We start from the raw sequence: 18,517 nt of genomic DNA on the forward strand, positions 1-18,517 counted from the left end.
GGTGGGGAGTTGTTATTCGTATAGCTTGTTGGAGGGAGCTGCAGTGGTGGTTCGTCTGTTCTGGGGGAGGGGGTCGAGGTTGGTGCATTACGGCCTATCTAGTACTCCGTATCTACTGCTGAGTTCGCTACAGGCGCAAGGATGTCTAGTTGTCTGGTAGTGTACAATCAAGTCATTAGGAATCGTTGGGTATTAGTAGCTTCGTGATTTAGAATTCCATGCCCATTAGATAGCTGTGAACGGTCAATGCTGGAGTCTTGGGGTTTCTGGAGGGTAGCGAACCTTTCGTAGATGCGCATGAACTTGGCAACGAATGCTTCGAGGTGGAAGATTACTTTCTGTAGAATATATTAGTAGCGTGTCTGGAAAGTAGATGGAATGCCCTTACGCTGCCTTGCGTGATTCTATGCTCGTAGAATGCCGACCATCTGATGACATCGGGTTTTAGAGCGTCGTCGACCTTGGCGATGAGCTTGAATGTCAACGTCTGAGATATTGTTAGCTTTGCTGTCGTTTCTTATTGATGAGGCTATCGAACCTTCAGAATGGTTGTAGGCGGTATGCAATGCGTCAAAAGATCATATAACCGTGCGCGGACTTGCAACAGACGAGCCGGTGACCGTTCTGCCAGGATCTCTTCAGCCGTCAACGCAATCAGGGCCTCCCAGTCGGGAGGTGGGATTGGCGTATTATCCGTAACTTTCTCACTGCGATCAAGCCATGTAAGTCCCGCACGCAAACAACTATCCAAGGGCATCTTACTTCTGAGCGTAAATGGCCTCAAACATGAGAAGAGCGCGGCGGAGATTGCGCCCACTCTCCTTAGCGATCCTCTGATTCAACCCACTCGCCTCCGGCCAGCCCTCCTTCTTGCCCGCAGACTTCAGCACAGAGCAAATATCCTCTTCGCTCGGGGCAGCAACCCTGACCAGCAGGGTACGGGACCGGATCGGAGCAATGATATTCGATGTACTATTCGCCAACAAGATCAACCTCAAGTTCGGACTATACTTCTCCATCGTCCGTCTCAGCGCCGCCTGAGCATCACGCGTCAGATGATCAGCCTCATTGATCACGACGACCTTGAACCGCTGCTTCGCCGTAAGATCCACCTGCTGAGTCTGCGCAATCTCCTTCAGCAGCTCCTGAACAACCACCCGGTCATAGTTGCCCACATCCGATGGCGTGATCTCCAGATGATACACCGACGACACGATATTGAACTCCAGCTTCCGATTGCTTGTTGTTTGGAAAACTCTAGCATCGATCTTGATCTTCTCGACTCCGGATCCGTACAATTCCTTCAGCGTCGCGATTGTGCGTGTTTTCTTGCCCGCGCCTGAGGGCCCATACATAAGCAGGTGAGGGAAGTCGCCGCTTTGCGCCTAAAGCATGCGTAGGTGTGTGAGAAATATGCTCCGGTAGATGGGTTTGATCTGCCTCACCAATGATTTCAATCGCGCGGAAAGCTCGGGATGGTATGAGAGAGCATCGAGCGAACGGGGTCGCAACTTGTCGACTAGCAAGGCCATTTTGGCGGTTGGATGTGCAGTTTGAGGGTTCCAAGTCACTTCCTAGAAGGCTCCCTTCTCGATAGCATAGCTTCGACCGCAGACGCGTCGGTCGTGACGCGAGCTTAATTGGTGGCCCGTGCGCTGTGCTGACTGTACGCCTGGCTCACCAATCAGGTTCATCGAGATCTACAACTTGAGATGACCAGCAGTCTCAGGAATTAAAATACTGGTGTAACATACTGGTAGCTGAAGATTGAGACAGATAGGTGCATTCTGTTTTTTGAGCATGAGCCTGGGCCTTGGAGAAATCGTTGAAACGCCTAGATAATATACATAGAATTGTAATCCCACCCATTCCATACAAAACCCTCTATGTACATGCTCTATCTATGATACAATAAGCCAGCGGTACGCTTGAGGCCGTCAGACTTGGCATATTTCCATGCCCAGTTCTTGGAGAGGAGAGAGGGCTTCCGATACTACTCGAAAAGCCACACAAAAGCGGACAGGTCTCTGGGACGGTTCGCTCGATATCACGTACCCAGGGTGATACTGGGTATATAGTTTCCGGGAAGCGTATATTTCGGCTTCGGTCTGCGTCGTAAGAAGTCCAGTTGGTTGATGCCTGGGAAGCAGTATATAGCAATCAGCCATGCCATTAGTTGGATGGCAATGGCTTCAAGACACCGTTGTCGTCATATCGCGCCTCTGTTTTGCATTAGCAACCCAACAAATACTCCAGAGCGTGCCTGAAAAGTCACTTACTGAAGAATGTGTATGACAGCGTAATCGTGTCAATGCCCTTCATTGCCGGATCCTTGGCAAAGTCCGGATCGATAAAGAAGAAGACCGGCATGTCCACCGATTCACCAGCATTCAGCTTCTGCTCATCAAAGCAAAAGCATTGAATCTTGCTAAAGTACGGAGCAACTTGTCCGGGAGTGACACTGTATGTTGCGACACCAATGATATCTGTCGGGCCTTTATTCGTCGCCGTAAAGAACGCAAGTGCTGTCTCGCCGGGTAAAACACGAACTTCACGCTGCTGCGGTGTAAACTTCCACGGTAGAACATCCGAAACCGATCCATTGAATGTAATTCTCAGTCGACGGGAGTCAGTAACCGGGGTTACGCGCGATGAAGTATCCCCGTCGCCTTTCTGGTGGGTGGCTACTGGTTGACCGTTCCAGCCGGTTTGTTGGCAAATCTGTCGAGGTCGGCATGTTAGCTTTGCTGCTAAGGTTCATGACAGGCCAGACGAACCATTTTATACAGAGGGACGGAGCCATAGGCGAGGGCAACGGTTCCGAGAATAAGACTGGCAGTATAGTACCTATGACCTGTCAGATGTAGACCGCAGACAGCATTGCGCTCATCGCACATACATAGTCGACGCATTTCTCTTTTGCGACTGAGGCGTATTGAAAGGTGCGTTGATATTCTGTCGGCATGGATTGCAAGTGAAGAATCTCCTCCCTGCGTCAACGCATCTTGAACCCGTGGGATTGGCCAGGCGAAGGCCCGACCCCGACAAAGGGAGCCTACCCCACGAAAAAATGGGGCGCGAAAACATAATCAATGATTTATAGGTGCTGCGGGGAGATATGGAAAGATACCATCCAACTCCGCTTGGGATAAGGTACCTGGAACACGTGATATGACCACTTTTACAGTATCAGGCAATATCGGCGCGGTATTCTGTCGGCGATATTACACCGCCTTTGACTGACCGCTTGGCTTCTTCCGTGCATCCGGTGATAGCCGGCTTTGTCTCTTTTAGGAAATCCTATTCCTACTACTATGTTCATACACAATTACTTCAAATGGCTAATCGTTTCGTCATACTGGAGGCCCTGGTTCTCTAGGTGATATAAAAATACAGACGCTCTGTAAATTTAGTCATGCAGCATTTGTAGAGTAAGAAAGTTGACACACTACGGGATATATATATACTGTAGCCTGGGTGACCTTGTAGCTCCTAGGATTTGACAGACTACATCGGATAATTCATCCGAAGCTCAGATCAGTCTACCACATACTATCGGTTCTAAGAACTGCAGTAAGCAGAAATGATAAAATACTCCAGGGTTTGAGTATAGTGACTGCGTTATACCGTCACCTGTTGCTTGAATCCCCCTACTTGTCACTCTTAGTCAGGAACGGTGTTCAACATCATCGTTGAATGTGACAAATGCTGGCAAGGCATGCCATATATCTTGAATTTTTCTCAACGGCGGCCTTTAAATATTCTTTATTCTGTCATCTTTTTGCAGCTCTAAATGCTGACATTGATCTGTACAATTTCACTTCTACCGATGGAGATGATGTTATAGCGTTATGACGTTCAATATGTGAGTATCCAGCACTGGTACTGGTTTTGCTAAAATGGGGTATAAGCAAGGCATGTCTCAAGAAACGGATTTTGGTTGATAGTGAGACATTGGATGAATCGTGGTCTCAGATATCAGCTACTCGGGCAATCCATCAACGTCAACCTTTCAAGGTGACAACTTCCCGTATAATAGGGGATGCCTTGCGCACTCATCTAGTATTAACTTGAGATGCGAAATGTTGGCTGTCCTAAAATAGATGTGACGAGATTGTCAGGGGATGAACCCAAATTTGGGACATGATCCCAATAACGAGCACGCATGGTATGTCAGGAAAAGGAAAATGATCAGATAACCTTATCGGTGCGGGAGATTGGCGCTTGGTTCAGATTCCTAACTTTTGTCCCTGTGGCGTTGAGTTTGAAAGAAGAGGATCCACAGACCTGTCTAGATTGTTTGCTTTTGCCCATTGTTTCAAACTTCAACAACTAACAATGGTATACTAATACAATTCGGAATGGCTAATGATGCCCTGTACAGTCACAACGATAGAGATGGAGGCATAATAATGGAGATACAGATGACAGACATCATTCGCTCGCATGCGTCACATCAAAACGCTTCTACCAATCCGACCAAATACACCCCGAACCATCTCGGGTTGCTCTTGGAGACAGGTCAAAAGGATAGCGGCGCTGATGGAAAAGGCAATGCGTTCCCGGTATTGGTACTGGATAAAGCCACAACGGTCAGAAAGTGGTACAACGTTCGACGACGCACAGGAATGGATGACGGGGAGGGCGGCAGGCAGGGTGTGACAAAGCCCGAGTCATGCAGAATTTCAATCTCCTCGAATCATTAAGCTTACCTGTTTGTCATATATTCTAGGCAAAACAGTGGCGGCAGCCCGGGGTGCCACAAACAATGCGATCTCCTGTCGCTTCCGTGCGTTCTCAACGAGTATACTCCAACCACACATCAGACATCCAGCACCAACGCACAGCCCAGAGTCCCACATCAACGGAGTCACTGTATCGCGGCCAAATATCTTGGGACCCACCCTTGTCCTGGCCAGACAGACCGAGTAGTAGAACAAACTCACGAATGAGGCGAGAAAAGCGGATGAGCGCAAGCCGGCGGATATGGGTTGTCTCAAGGATGCCACAGACTTCATCGACCGAAGACGAAGGACGACCTGTAGAGGGATGTAGGTCGCACAGGCAAACTTAAATGTTCGGGCAAATCGAGACACGGCATGTTTCTCACAGCTAGGACCACTGCCCATGTGGACCATCTCGCACGGAATGGGGATGGTCTGCGAAGGGTCTCCCCATTCCATGGGCCAATCGTAGTCTTCGCACATTGGCTGAAGGAGAGACGCCTGACCAGTGTCTTTTCCGTATACAAAGTTTCCTCTTCTAGCACGGCGAAGTGCTTCGACCAGGCGGCCATCCACCTGGGCTACTTCTCCGATCCATTTACCATAAGATTTGGGTAGCCTCTCGGGCATATAGAACCATGCCCACATCACTATCGCTGCACTGGTGGCAAACATCCCCGAGTCTGCGAGGTTAGGAGCGACACGCTCCGCTAGAGTCCTCTGGTTTCTGGACTGTCGCCATTGCTGCCATTGTGCCCAACCCATGCAGACCATCAAATCCGCAGCTCTTGTAAGGCTGAAGAGGGTGAGATCCATGGTCCTACCTGCGAACTGCGGATGGCTATGCGGCTCCAGCTGGATTTTGTCCTGGTCCGCCGCATTACTTGGTTCGCTAGCACCTTGAGATTGGCCACAGGCTCCTAATATTCTAATGGGCCTTCGATTTAGAAGGTTAAAACTGAACCAAGCGGAGAGAAATGCAGAGGCAACTCGAAGTAGTCGCATAGATGTCGCTGCATTAAGGGGACTGAATGTAGAACACCGCCTACGCTTCAAATGCATGAGGCATCGGAAGAAGAGAAAAGGAAAGACTGTTGACCCTCCTGCCAGAAGGGCACAGAACGTTGGAAATGCATCCAGCCGGATTGTGCTTGCCAATGTACGGGACAACTATAAAAGACGGAGTGAGCTCCCCGATCCCATTTGGGTGTAGTCGAGCAGGGCTTTAATTGTATCATACGCACAGGAAAGGGTGCACAGACGATGTAGTGGCTGGAAATCAATGGAGTAACATAGACATACCTCTTTGAGCTTTTCTCCCAAGCTCAAGTCATGCCCCCGAATTCGCCGAAGACAGGTTATTATTTTCGGAGTGGTTGAAGACAAATAGCCAAGTGCATACGCGCGTAGTATGCTGTAACAGTCAGTATCCCCCATCGCTTAGCTATTCCTAACTGGTGTATTCTACATCATCTGGAAAGAGCCGAATAGAGAAATAGTTGATACTTACGGCCGTAGAACCCGGATACTGCTGTAATGCCGGCGAGCGATAGTAGCAGAGTCCATGGTGTTTCAAACCCATTCAGCCCATGCCATGCCATTGGAGTTTGAAATTCTTAACCAAACTGATCTGCTAGGGTCAGCGACTGTGCCATGACTACAACCCCCCGATCCACAGAGGATGACCAGAGAAACAGCGAAATGAAGTAATTTTGGCCACACTCACTGGACTCTGAAGAAAGCAGGCATTCAACTGGCCCCAGACCCCCAGAATAGGAAACGAACACAAACACTTGGCTTTGGCGGACGTTACCCAGAGTGGTACGTGCTCCGTAGTGGGCTGCCGGTTTGTACATATGTAGGATCGGCCGTGGATCCGTGCGACGTGCTATTAAAATTCGGCCTCGGTCGTTGAAGACACGAGGGGAATGGCCGTTAACCTAGTCAGAGCGGTTCAGGGGTAGCGACCAGGCGGATGGCGGCGATCCCCCGTTATGCCACGCTCCAAAGTTGGGGTTCACCGTTCACCAGCCAACCATTAACTGGGCCCGGGGGAAACGACCTCGTGTATTCAAGCCAAGAAAGCATTAACTCCAGCAGAGACGGTGGAAGAAGGCGACACTAAGCGGGCTTCCGGTGAGCATCAAGCGGATGACCAGGGAAATTAATTCCAGTCAGCCGGAAGGAAGCAAAAAGCAGACCAACGCAGCTGGGAGGAGCTGGACCGCTGGGAATATATTGGATGGGCACCAGAATTAGGTCGACTCTCCCCCGGACTGGGAAATTGGTCCGACCATACGGAAACGTACCCTGGCAAACGAAGATTACGGGCCTCGAGCCAACCGGGCGGTGTGTGAGGCCTGTAATTCTGGTATTGAAATTACGTCACGCGACCTCCACCGGAGCGCGAGTTTTTTTGCATGTGATTGTTTTAAAGGCCGACGGCTGCCATGCGACGAGACGAAACGAACGAACGGTTGTGCCTGCTACGATCTATCAGTCGGTTTGGTCTCTCTCCACCATTGTCCACCCCCGGATCCTGCCGTCAGCTCTCCCCGTCTCTTTGTCAGGTCCAATGCGGGGGATGCTGTCTCCATCGTCGAGTGAAGTTGCTCTTCTTGACGCTGTTTTGTATCCGAGGCCCCCAGACATTCGCCCGTACGGTCCTGGGGACTGTGACCGTTGAACCAACCCCATCCGCAGCCCAATCCATACATCCCCATACAGCTCCCCAACCCCCGGCGAACGCTGTCTGTGGACCTTTGGGACGCCAACTTATTGTCGCATCCAAAAGGGCTAAAGTCTTGCTCACCCGCTTTGCCGGCCAAGGCATGTTCGCTCTGTTTATCGGCGCTGTTCTCCCTCAAGACTAGCCCTTGTCGAGTCTCATAGCGACATCATACATTTACCTTCTCACACCCGCCCGCCACCGCCCTCATGGACTTAAACCGGCCGGAGACGCATCATGGCCGGAATACCCCTCAGCCGGGCCCGTTTGGATGTAGGTAAATCGGTTCCCTCTCGTTGTGGTGTTGTGTCTAATGAGGATGGACTCCAGATTCTTTTCTTTCCCCCATAGATTCGCCTTTCGACCCCCCTCCTGGGCCGCCCACTGGCCCAGCATTGCTGGACGATAATGAATCATCCATGCTCGACAACTTCTTCACCACGATGAATTCCAACCATCTGTCCAGCGACTTTTGGCTTCAAAATCAGTCGAGTAAACCGTTTGGATCCGCCAACTTCGACTGGGCTGAGCAACTTCCTCCGACTTTTGAAGGATCTACAACCTCTCTTTCACAACCAGCGCTTCCTCATCACAGCCTGGAAAAGCCTCTTATGGACATGATGCCCAATACTCTGGGCGCAAGTTCCGACATATTTGCAGCTGCTTCCATGTTATACCAAAATGGGATGCATGGGTCCGATTTCAACTCCAACGTCGCTCAGCATTCATTTCCCTCACCCGATATAGATTTCAACACCCTCAGAATGACCGGCCACGGCAAGGTCCAACCGCAGACCAGTCATGCGCCCTCAAAACAGTCAAATATTTCCCCCCGTCCACGGTTACCCCTGGGGGTTCACACTTCAGAGATGCTCTTCGATGTCTGTGAACCGATATCTCCCGAGCAACAACATACCGCGAAGGTTCGTCCCCTTCATTGGGGATCCGATGCGAGCTTTGTGGATCAAGGGTATATTGCACCGCCCGACCAGCCAGACGAAGAGCAGCGGACGAAAGAATTGCTCGGTCACCTAGTGTGCTTGGAAACTCAAAGCAGTGCCGCCAACACTCGTGCACCCAGCCCAGTGCGTATCACCGGGCATTATGACGCAGCTTGGGCGGATGCCGATGCGGCGGGGCAACTCAGCAACCTACGGAGAGGATACAAAGATAGCATGGAAGATATTTCCCAGCCCAAAAAGAAACAGAGAGTCTTGGTGAAGGAGGAAGAAGACGAAAATTCCGATAACGAAAGTCCGCGGCAGAGATTAAAAAAATCCAAGGCGTCATCGTCCCGGCGAATGTCTCATGACGGCATCCGGAAACCAAGGCTCTCCCAGGGTCCGAAACCCGCACGAGAGAACTTGACCGAAGAACAGAAGAGGAATAACCACATCCTTTCCGAACAAAAGCGAAGAAATCTCATCAGACAAGGCTTTGATGATTTGTGTACCCTCGTACCTGGTTTAAAAGGTGGCGGGTTCAGCAAAAGCGCAATGCTCACTCAGGCCGCTGACTGGTTGGAGGAGATATTACGCGGAAATGACATCCTTAAAGCCCAGCTAGCGGAGTTAAAAGCCATGAATGGCTTAGTGATGCCCCGGTAAGCATACCGACTTATGAGACCACGATTTTGATTTAATCGATCCTATAATTGGAGCATATGGGCCGGAATCCCTCATTTGTATAGTGGAGCAATCTCGCGGTCTTCTGGCAGGATGCGCATTGTTCGGACGGGATTCCAGGCTTTTCTTGTCCATGGCCATCAATGAAGGCATGATGTGCCGATTTGCCTTGTTGCAGTCATATTTTTATGCCTGGCTTGTTTCATGCATCATTCATACCCAATAATACCCGCTTAGCCTAGCTATAATGGTTGCCTTGCCAAATACCACACAATAGGTAGTTGATCCCTGCAATTAACGGGGGGGTCACACTTCGTGATATATTCTCGTTCCTCAATGGTTATTCTCCCTCATTGCGCTCTGATCATCCACTCGGTCTACACATGACGATGATGTACCGAGTGGCTGCCATAGGTGGCATAAGCGTGAATGTGCAAATTCTGCCACCGTGATGATATCCCGCCCTTTCCTAGCCCATCTGACCACATCCCCTACGTACCGGTCTGAAGAGGGGACGATTTTCATCATGAACCTCAAGCTAGTAAGTGAAGCACGCTGTATTCGACGGAGTCTCATGCGTGAAACGTAAAATAGCTGCGACACTTACACATAGTGTATGTAGAGAACTGACCACTGAGACACTAGAACGTCTCGCACATAGCGTCTCATTGAAAGGTTCCAGACTTCAGGATAAGCTGCAGACCCAAGGTGGAAGGGATTGGCATCGAAACTCTCCCGCTTAGAATGTTGAAATGGGATTTGATCGTCGAGTGTTCGTGGTTTCGTCTCCCGAGCTGGGGTCTTAGCGTTCAAGGTCAGTGTTGTTGAGCTTTTGCACTTGGACAATTTTCCTCGATCTCGTAAAACCATAGCAAAATTGTTTAGATATCAGTATGCCCGTATTGGACTTGTGTCTTGATAGAAACAAGTGTGTGTTCCAGGATGCAGAACGAATAGTTCGCTGTCAGACTGGGATAGTCGATGTAGGGCCGATATCCACTGTCAGGGGCAGAAGAGAGTGGGGTGGTCCCACCGGCTTGAAAAAGATTAGTGTGCCTGGACAATGTAGTGAGAGTCATGTGACCTCCTCAGCAACGGCGCGTTTATTATGACGCTACGTTCGGGCCGCCGGGGCATGTGAGGGAACTGTGTCGACAGCGACCCGAACCTATAATTTCTATCCATTCTCTTTACTCCAATAGCTACTAAATTCGCTTCAAAATGCCTCCTAAGCGGAAGCACGAGAGCAATGAACCCGAGCGAGAGAGCAATGCGCGCAATAAGCGCTTTGCTTACCTCAAGCCTCAGGTCCGGCAGGTCTCCGAAAGAACTATCAAGTCCAAATGGTCGACGCTTCCGGAGCCGGTCCAAGAAAAAGTCCGCGATATGTTTCGAGCTCTCGAACGTCCTGTTATTGTACGGCAGCAGAATGAGGCCAAACGCATTGAAGCACAGGCGGCTGTACAGGCTGTTGTGAAGAAGTATAGCCCCTTTCTCCATGTTTATAGAAGCAAACTGACGTGTGTCTCTTAATGTTTAAGCCTGGGAAAGCGGCTTCCCCGAATGCCGTTTCCTCCGGTTACGAAAGATTCGGTCTTTGAGTATGAGGCGGCGCTCAAGGAACATGTAGGTTGTGTTCAACTAGCTTTCCTAAGGGGGTCCAACTAATGTGGTTCTCAGTGTTCCTTGGAGGCTTCTTTGGCCACTATGACTGATAGCATTGATCTTCTGAAGGCTGAGGTCGAAAAGGAAGAAGCTCTACTTGAACGGGAGAAGAAGCAACTTCAGGAAATGGAGAAGAATGCAAAGCGGGCGGAAGCAGAAAGGAAAAGACAATTGAAGAACGTAAGTTTGGCATTTATGCTAGAAGTTGATGGTTTTTGTACTGACTACCCTAGGAACATCCTGTCCTCCGACAGTTCAGCAACGCTCCTAATAAGCAGGACCAGAAGCAGGTCGAATTCACCCTTGCAGGCGGAAAGGAGCCCCTGCCGATGTTCGACGAGGTGGGTCTTAGATTGTTTATTCGGTGATGATCTAATGCTGACATGATGCTGTTTAGCTGGAGAATGACCCGGAAGTTTCAAATATATTGAAACAGTTGAACGGCCATCTAAGGTCAATGCAGAACAACACCGCTCCACTCACCGGGTTGACGGACGCAATTGCCAGGTCACATGCGGCCTTAAGTCTGACCTTCATGCCTGAAGACTGAATTTCCCGACCAACTGCATTGACGCGCAGCTAAGAACAAGTCTGCTATCACTCCGCCATGGCACTTTGAAGAAGGTAGTTGACCATGCAAGGCCAAGTCGTTTTTCAGGATAGTTTTGGTCACACGTCCTGATGCGAAATGGGAAGCAACCGTCCCTATAGGCACCAGTCTGCAGGTCCTTTAGGTGCTATCAGAAAAGGGCACTACATGGTTTGTGTATACTATGCCCTTGAAGGATATCAGTGATATATGGGGCTCAAATCACATCGGAGAATTGCACAACTGGGTTATCTCAGACCATTATCAGCATACTCTTACAAGCAACCGAGCTGGGCAAGATTTGCTTTGAACCGGCCATGTATCAAGTGATATCGAGGCACAAATGGACTAAGACTTCACACCAACGGACTATATGGGGGGTAGTATAGTGTATACAAGAACCTGGTGGCCTGGGATGCTAAGTTATGCTGGCTCTCAATATTTTCGATATGATACCCATGTCTTGAAATAAAGAATTGACTCTGTTGTATCTTCTACAAGCAACCTGATGTAAGAACACGCGATTTCATATGCTACAAAACAGTTAGCCGAGGTACGACGTAACTACTACATCTGACGGATAGTCGTTCCAAAAGCTAAGCGGTCAGAACGTTGGCGATTCACCTTGGATGCTGGGTTTCTCGTTAACATGGGCTGACATGTTGGGTGGTGTCGCACAATAACGAACCGTCCAACCGCTCATGTGCTTTTCCGAGGCTACGAGCCGGGTCGCCGCTGCCGGCCCCAATGCGGAGGAGCCCGGGAAATGAAAGATCCAAGTCCCGCACCAGCGGGGAACTTCGATGAGCCGATCGCATCGCGCGTGCCCTCACATTTTCACGTTACAGATCAGCTTCACTACACTCGATTTCTCCTGTTCCCGGTCACCACGGCCTGGTCGAATGTCTGCATCTAGCCATTCTGCCTCCCATTTGTGTTCCGATTCACAGCAACAGTGCCAGCAGCGGGCCGGACTCTGCGCAACAGCCTTGCGCCCAGCAATCAATGACGGAGAAAAGTGCAGCGCCAGCGGGTACGGGCCCAGACCAGCAATCCAGCAATGGCACCACGGAGAAAATCAAGCCTGATGTGACGGACGACGAGCGGACGGGGAGAGAGCCCAGCGCCAACGACAACGCGCAGCACACACCGGCCGTCAAGCCTGACGGCGCTGCCGCGGGGGCTCACCCAAGTCCCAAGAAACGTCGCAAGGTCAATCACGGTAAGGCGGTATCTGCCATGCAATCTACAAGGATGATGGCAGCGACTCCCCTCCTTTCCCTGGTTGTTGCTTAGACCACGTTGCTAATTAGGGTGCCACGTTTGCAGCATGCGTTTACTGTCGGCGATCGGTAAAGTCCTTCCCCTCAATCATGATCACCCACTCGCCCCTCACTCAGTCTACCCGGATAGAAAAACACCCTTGATTCCCGTCGGATTCAACCCACAGAGGAAATACTTTGCTAACGGAAGAGCGCTCGCTCACGTGGCACAGCATATGACTTGCGATTCGGTACGACCTACCTGAACTCTACTCTCCAGCGCATTCCTGTGAAACACGAAGCGCAATGTCCCTTCCAAGAAACCAGCTGCTGACGAATATTACTCTGTCGGAACTGTAGGAGCGACCCTGCACGCGATGTATAAAGCGCAACATTGGCCACCTTTGCCACGATGAACCTCGGGAAGCGGCGAAACGGTCGCGGAGTGAAAACGATCATTCGGCCGCGGATGACGAGGGCTCTTCTAACAATGAATATTCGAATGCCCAAGGGATACCTAGAAACGACGTTCCAGATGCTGCCGGTCAGCAAATTCTCCCAGACAGCCTACCGACCGCCGCTGTGACTGCAGTGCAGCAGCAGCCTGGCAATATTGTGCCCTCTGGCCAGGGTCTCGGCACCCATTCCCAGCAGCGTAAGCTTCAATCCGCGCCCCCCCATTCAAAGCATCATGCTAAGTCATGAGATAGTCCTTGGGTACAACGAGTGGCTAGGCGGACAAAGCCAGTTTCAAGACATGCATACGCTTCATCCTTCCTACATGTTCAATGCACCCGAGGTCACCAACGAATACAACCTTCTTGGTGACTTCCTGAGCAGCAGTCTCTTGGATGATGGAGCAGTATACCAGAACGATGACCTGCAAGGGATATACTCAGACCCGACTTTGATTAATTCGATGGCTACATTGGGCGGTTCTAATCCGTCCATGATCCAGCAGTCTCAACAGTCACAAATACAATCAAATCAACAGTCCCAGGGTGAACAAATTCAAGGCCCTGGCCCTGCAGTGGGGAATGACAAGGCAAGAGAGACGTATTACATGACCGCAGCAGACCCATCTGGGTCTGACCCGCCTGAGGAGCGGATGAACAAGCTTCTTAAAGCGAAATATGATGCTGGTCTTCTTCGCCCATTTAACTATGTGAAAGGTTATGCCCGATTGAATCAGTACATGGAGAGAAACTTGCAACAGGCCTCACGGCAGAAGATCCTTCGACAATTGGATAAATTCCGGCCAAAGTTCCGCGAGAGGATGCAGAGCCTGACCGATATTGAGCTTATCCTTGTGGAGATGTGGTTCGAACGGAGCCTGATGGAATATGATCGGGTTTTTGCAAGTATGGCTATTCCTGCTTGTTGCTGGAGACGAACTGGGGAAATATTTCGCGGCAACAAAGAAATGGCAGAGTTGATTGGTGTACCGATTGAGACGCTCCGAGATGTACGTCGATTTATACTATCCCAGAGGCCATTAACTAACATGATTCATCTCTAGGGCAAACTTGCAATCCATGAAATCATCGTGGAGGATCAACTTGTGAGCTACTGGGAGAAGTTTGGAGCTATTGCTTTCGATAGCACCCAAAAAGCGATGCTCACAAGCTGCACTCTGAAGAATCCCAATTCCAACTCCCCTGGGGACGGAATTCCCTGTTGCTTCTCGTTTACCATTCGAAGAGATACCCATAACATGTGAGTACCTTGCAAAGCTTTGCTAATGTTGCTACGAGTCGCTGACTAGTGTGACATAGTCCATCGCTTATTATTGGAAACTTTCTACCGTCACAGCGGAAGGCCAAATGATGCCCAATATTATGCCTTCTTTCTATCATGCTCTTTTTCTCTTAGCAAGTACTCGTACGGATTAACGGCTGCTCAGTTACTCTTGATGGGTGGACGTTTGCTGCAACATTTTTGCTCTTTCCTTGGTGCATACTAGCTCCTTTAAGTGGGAGCCTCGAGGTGTTATCTTCATGCCCTTTTGTCATTCAATTATACAGGCGGTCAAAATGTACCATAACATCTTCAAGGCGTGATGTTAATTCCAGAACAGTAGATCGTGACTGGCCAATGCCTACCTGAATTGGACTAGCTTGGTCAGGTGCATCTCCCCATAGTAGATTGCTTCGAAGGTTATTCCGAAATGCCAGCCTCATGAATGCAGGTTAAGCCATCAGCACGGTTGTCGACAATGATGTCTCACGGACTCAAAGCGCACGCAGAGGATATCTTTGGTAGGCAGCTTGCTCGCCTGCCCTCATTTATCTTCTCAATTGATTACTGATAATTGAGCAACAGTGTTCGCAAATGATTTAGCAAGTAAAATCTCTAGCGAACCTGAGAGACCCCGTCTAGATTTAGATGAGAAAACTCGAAGCCAACTTGACCAACACTTGGAGTATCTCCCATTGTTGACAGCAAGTCCCTCGACCCCGATCCGTCGCCGACTTGACCAGGAAGGGACAAAGTTATGGAATACCTGCATGCAACTTATGACACTACACAGAGAGAAAGAACAGCTGATCCTTCTGTGTAAAGGTACTTATTGTTTTCTTCAGTGGCCAAGTCATCTGCTGAGTAGGCACAGTGAAGGCCTTCGCATTTGCGATGCTCGAATATGCTGCGCCAAATAACAGCCAAGGTATGTTGCACTATTGGGTGCACGAAAGCGAGTAACCCCATTCTAGGATGCTATAGAGCTTTGGAGATAGCTTTTAAAATGGCATCTACTTGCATAGGTATGATACTTCTCATCGTTCTCCTTATCCTTGTATTTGAATATTGATAATCTGGCCACAGATTCCGGCTGTCTTGATCTCAGCCAGAAGATCATCGAAACTGCCGCTGTGCGATTGGACAGACTTCAAAAATCTGACACCGATGGCAACGAAGCAAAGCTGCAGCAATATACTGTGGAGTATTACATGCTTCGGGTCTACCTAGTAAGGCCCGTTTCGTTTCGAGTCGATCAAGCTGACGATCTGTGTAGTCCTGGTTCCAGGAAAGACTTGACATCGCAGACCACCTATTCTCGAAAATACCGGCATCAAACAATGAGAAGGGTCAAGAGCATGTGATGGACATCTGTTATAAGATCGGTAACTCTGCGCTTTTACGCAAGCAGTATGATGTTTCTGCAAAGTGGCTGGGAAGAGCATTGAATGCATGTGAGCTGATTAACAACGTTGCCCAACCGCCGATTTTATCACTCAGGGATAAAGAGCTTTCGATACTTCATGCTTCTGGTAGGTGCTAAGCAGTTCGGTCAATGTAAGAGATGCTCACTGAACAGTTCGGGCGAGCCTTCATCTCGATACACATGAGTCCAAGGACTACCTTTCTAAAGCGCTGGATGCACTGAAAGCTGTAAGCTTTTGACATCAAGTAAACCCTAAATGCTAATATTGACCAGGGATATGATGGCCTGTTTCCTGTCAAAGTCATTGAACTTGAAGTTCTTAGCAGAGAAGAGTCTAGCGGGGATGCCTTTTTGCAAGGTTACTGATTCATAGCCTGCCATGGATGTCATGATCAACTAACACAACCTTTTATAGTGCTGCAGAGCGCCATTGAGTCATCGGAGCTTGAAAACTCGCATCTCACAATGTAGGGACCAGCTACCTGCATGTTGGGATGACTCTAATCACTTGGCTAGAATTCTATACCATGTACAGAAGCTACAGAGATCATCGTAAGTGTGTAGCCGGACTACCAAAGTATCTCTCTGATAGCGATCCAGTCCGGACCTCTATACCTTATCCCTCAAGCAACTGATCGATCAGTTAATCGTTCTTGGGGCCAATAAACCATTGATAGAGCAGGTGTTTATCAAATTTGTTCATGGGTTGACAAGACCAGGTTCCTGCGTCGAAACAAGCCTTGACATTATCAAAGAGACAACTGCCAGCTTCAAGAGGCATGATCAAGAACTACTGAGTGAAGAAGCGACAGAGGCATCACTCACTGTGAGTTGATCCTTGATTTTGAGCCACCACGAGAAACTGAAATACATCTAGCTCATCTGGAAACTCGTCAACCAAATGATCTCGAATGGCAATCTGTCAGTAGCCAGACAGTGGTGTCTGTTTTTGCTGGAAGGGCCAGTGTTCCATATTTCTCCAAGCAACAAGGCTAAGCTCTTCAGGTAATAATAACACAACACTTAACATATGAAATCTAATGCGAATCAGAAAGGTCCTCTTATGTAGTGAAAACGATGCAAATATATCTCAAGTGACTGAGCTATTTCATCAAATGCCTGACGAATGCAGGTCCTGTCCATCAACATTGTACATGATGTACAAACTATGTCTGCAGAGCAGTGACCCTCTCGGTAAGTAAATTCAAAGGTGCATACTGTGTACATCTAACACGAACAAAGCATACATCTATCTCAAATCGCTCTGTGATAAAGGAACAGAAGCTGTCCCCTACCTCTTGTCATGTGTAGCAGAAGCTTTTAGGCATGAGCAGACACAACAAGGAATTGAAGTCCTCGCAAAGATTATGGCAACCTCGAGCAATGGGATGGAGAATCATCATGCCGCGAAACTCTTTCAGTATGTATTCCTTTTATGTTGTGTTACTCGGGCTAATAATGAAACATGTCTGTCCTTCAATTTCTGTTCACCGAATTTGAGAGTTTGGGATGGGAAAATAATACTTTATTGAACGAGATTGTGACTCTCCTCGACTCAGGTAAGTCTCATATAGAAACTGTGCAGACATGCGCTGAGAACAAGTAGTGCTAGGCAGAATAGATCCCGAGGCGCAGAATGATATATTTTCCGCTTCAGAGCTTGAATGGTTTTCTAAAACAAGCTATAACATTGCTTTAAAATCTCTCAAGTCAACCCACCTCGAGCGCGCCATACGCCTATTAGGTCTTTCCATTAAGGCAAGTTATAGAAAGTTTCTGGTTTGCACCATCTCACACTCCATAGTTTGCAGAGAAATACCAGCATCTACCAGACCCTCAGAACGAGTTTGGCTTTCATCAGCACTATCTCCTCTGCGACTTTCTCAAGACAGTTAGGATCGCAGGAGATACCCGCAAAGAAACCGACGTTACTGAGAAGGTCACTTCACTTCAGGCCTAGCTGGCACAACGCTGACGAATAGTCCAGACCAAGCTCTACCATGAGATACATAAAGCCAGCGCGCACTTCCGAGAACAAACCAAAACTCACCAAACTGAGATACGCAGCACAGAAGCCCAACATGAAGAATGGCTCTCAAATTACCGAATCATCCTAGCCCTCGACCTCGAGGCATCCGTCTTTCTAAATGACTGGACCACCGTCTCCATCATTATTGAAGAATCAAGCGCAATTATAGACGAGAAACTCAGCTCGATCTTCCTAGACTGTATTCTACGATCCGAAGCCGCAATTACAGACATGGTAAGAACTGTCAAGGTATGTCCAGAATTCCTCAATTGATATATAACAATTAACTCAACTACCACTAACCATCTTCCAAAAAACAGGAGCTAGTCCGGACCCTCCACGGCTCCCCCTCTCCCCATCTTCCCAAAACATATTTTCAAGAAACCCTGCCCCGCTATCTCCGCTGTCTCTTCCAACTCTCACTCGATGCAGCAGACTACCACCTTGCAGAATCCGTTCTCGACCAGGCTCTTGTCCTGGCTCGCGACAGGCGTACCGAATCCAGCCGGTCACCATATCCAAGCGATGAGATCCAGTGGTTATCGACCGTTGCTTTCAATCGAGCGGTGGATTATTATCTCTTATCTGCAGATGCAGATTGTCAACGGTGGGCTGAGAAGGCGATCACGCTTGCCGACTTAGACGATTGTGAGGCCTTGGGCAGGCTGTTACGCGGTAAATTCGAAACGTTGAAATGAGATACTCAAGAACAATGAACGCCATCGACAGATT

General features: G+C 49.1%; 10 protein-coding genes across 10 annotated transcripts; 6 read left to right on the forward strand and 4 right to left on the reverse strand.

Annotated features, from left to right (window-relative positions):
- Nucleotides 1-133: 133 nt before the first annotated feature.
- On the reverse strand, nucleotides 134-1,608 carry BO80DRAFT_496441 (replication factor C subunit 5). Its single transcript, XM_025724024.1, has 6 exons — nucleotides 1,446-1,608; nucleotides 763-1,385; nucleotides 539-707; nucleotides 389-487; nucleotides 283-338; nucleotides 134-233 (listed from the first exon to the last, which is right to left on the reverse strand). Exons 1-6 carry the CDS (start codon nucleotides 1,530-1,532, stop codon nucleotides 209-211), a joined length of 1,059 nt encoding a protein of 352 aa, XP_025571544.1. The 5' UTR covers nucleotides 1,533-1,608; the 3' UTR covers nucleotides 134-208.
- A 172-nt stretch (nucleotides 1,609-1,780) lies between these two features.
- Nucleotides 1,781-3,135, reverse strand: BO80DRAFT_415125 (cytochrome c oxidase assembly protein). Its single transcript, XM_025718133.1, has 4 exons — nucleotides 2,900-3,135; nucleotides 2,778-2,847; nucleotides 2,280-2,721; nucleotides 1,781-2,222 (listed from the first exon to the last, which is right to left on the reverse strand). The coding sequence occupies exons 1-4, from the start codon at nucleotides 3,085-3,087 to the stop codon at nucleotides 2,173-2,175; spliced, it is 750 nt and encodes a 249-aa protein (XP_025571545.1). The 5' UTR covers nucleotides 3,088-3,135; the 3' UTR covers nucleotides 1,781-2,172.
- Nucleotides 3,136-4,393: 1,258 nt separating this feature from the next.
- Nucleotides 4,394-6,676, reverse strand: BO80DRAFT_195472 (uncharacterized protein). Its single transcript, XM_025714149.1, has 5 exons — nucleotides 6,451-6,676; nucleotides 6,235-6,354; nucleotides 6,027-6,138; nucleotides 4,713-5,894; nucleotides 4,394-4,574 (listed from the first exon to the last, which is right to left on the reverse strand). Exons 2-5 carry the CDS (start codon nucleotides 6,288-6,290, stop codon nucleotides 4,452-4,454), a joined length of 1,473 nt encoding a protein of 490 aa, XP_025571546.1. The 5' UTR covers nucleotides 6,291-6,354; nucleotides 6,451-6,676; the 3' UTR covers nucleotides 4,394-4,451.
- A 522-nt stretch (nucleotides 6,677-7,198) lies between these two features.
- On the forward strand, nucleotides 7,199-9,397 carry BO80DRAFT_415130 (basic helix-loop-helix domain-containing protein). The gene is made up of 2 exons (XM_025718134.1): nucleotides 7,199-7,725; nucleotides 7,783-9,397. The coding sequence occupies exons 1-2, from the start codon at nucleotides 7,662-7,664 to the stop codon at nucleotides 9,057-9,059; spliced, it is 1,341 nt and encodes a 446-aa protein (XP_025571547.1). The 5' UTR covers nucleotides 7,199-7,661; the 3' UTR covers nucleotides 9,060-9,397.
- On the reverse strand, nucleotides 9,235-10,076 carry BO80DRAFT_195504 (uncharacterized protein). Its single transcript, XM_025714150.1, has 2 exons — nucleotides 9,685-10,076; nucleotides 9,235-9,609 (listed from the first exon to the last, which is right to left on the reverse strand). Exons 1-2 carry the CDS (start codon nucleotides 9,945-9,947, stop codon nucleotides 9,411-9,413), a joined length of 462 nt encoding a protein of 153 aa, XP_025571548.1. The 5' UTR covers nucleotides 9,948-10,076; the 3' UTR covers nucleotides 9,235-9,410.
- A 222-nt stretch (nucleotides 10,077-10,298) lies between these two features.
- On the forward strand, nucleotides 10,299-11,292 carry BO80DRAFT_448566 (uncharacterized protein; the record flags this gene model as incomplete). Its single annotated transcript, XM_025721682.1, has 5 exons — nucleotides 10,299-10,558; nucleotides 10,619-10,703; nucleotides 10,758-10,922; nucleotides 10,976-11,083; nucleotides 11,140-11,292. 5 exons carry the CDS (start codon nucleotides 10,299-10,301, stop codon nucleotides 11,290-11,292), a joined length of 771 nt encoding a protein of 256 aa, XP_025571549.1.
- A 712-nt stretch (nucleotides 11,293-12,004) lies between these two features.
- On the forward strand, nucleotides 12,005-14,804 carry acuM (gluconeogenesis transcription factor RDS2). Its single transcript, XM_025720244.1, has 7 exons — nucleotides 12,005-12,553; nucleotides 12,661-12,683; nucleotides 12,827-12,844; nucleotides 12,954-13,248; nucleotides 13,304-14,058; nucleotides 14,113-14,309; nucleotides 14,369-14,804. The coding sequence occupies exons 1-7, from the start codon at nucleotides 12,337-12,339 to the stop codon at nucleotides 14,418-14,420; spliced, it is 1,557 nt and encodes a 518-aa protein (XP_025571550.1). The 5' UTR covers nucleotides 12,005-12,336; the 3' UTR covers nucleotides 14,421-14,804.
- Nucleotides 14,805-14,808: 4 nt separating this feature from the next.
- Nucleotides 14,809-16,122, forward strand: BO80DRAFT_496447 (uncharacterized protein; the record flags this gene model as incomplete). Its single annotated transcript, XM_025724025.1, has 8 exons — nucleotides 14,809-14,851; nucleotides 14,916-15,155; nucleotides 15,199-15,258; nucleotides 15,305-15,355; nucleotides 15,417-15,559; nucleotides 15,607-15,784; nucleotides 15,910-15,983; nucleotides 16,030-16,122. 8 exons carry the CDS (start codon nucleotides 14,809-14,811, stop codon nucleotides 16,120-16,122), a joined length of 882 nt encoding a protein of 293 aa, XP_025571551.1.
- A 256-nt stretch (nucleotides 16,123-16,378) lies between these two features.
- On the forward strand, nucleotides 16,379-16,765 carry BO80DRAFT_364538 (uncharacterized protein; the record flags this gene model as incomplete). Its single annotated transcript, XM_025716153.1, has 2 exons — nucleotides 16,379-16,582; nucleotides 16,634-16,765. Coding segments are annotated over 2 exons (336 nt in total), but the record flags the coding sequence as incomplete, so codon positions are not given.
- Nucleotides 16,766-17,221: 456 nt separating this feature from the next.
- On the forward strand, nucleotides 17,222-18,483 carry BO80DRAFT_364471 (uncharacterized protein; the record flags this gene model as incomplete). The annotated part of the gene is given in 6 exon segments (XM_025716152.1): nucleotides 17,222-17,315; nucleotides 17,354-17,465; nucleotides 17,589-17,601; nucleotides 17,618-17,695; nucleotides 17,744-18,034; nucleotides 18,106-18,483. The coding sequence occupies 6 exon segments, from the start codon at nucleotides 17,222-17,224 to the stop codon at nucleotides 18,481-18,483; spliced, it is 966 nt and encodes a 321-aa protein (XP_025571553.1).
- Nucleotides 18,484-18,517: the final 34 nt, after the last annotated feature.

The sequence above is a fragment of the Aspergillus ibericus genome (genome assembly GCF_003184845.1).
Source record: "Aspergillus ibericus CBS 121593 unplaced genomic scaffold BO80scaffold_47, whole genome shotgun sequence".
In the NCBI taxonomy this organism is placed as follows: Eukaryota; Fungi; Ascomycota; class Eurotiomycetes; order Eurotiales; family Aspergillaceae; genus Aspergillus; species Aspergillus ibericus.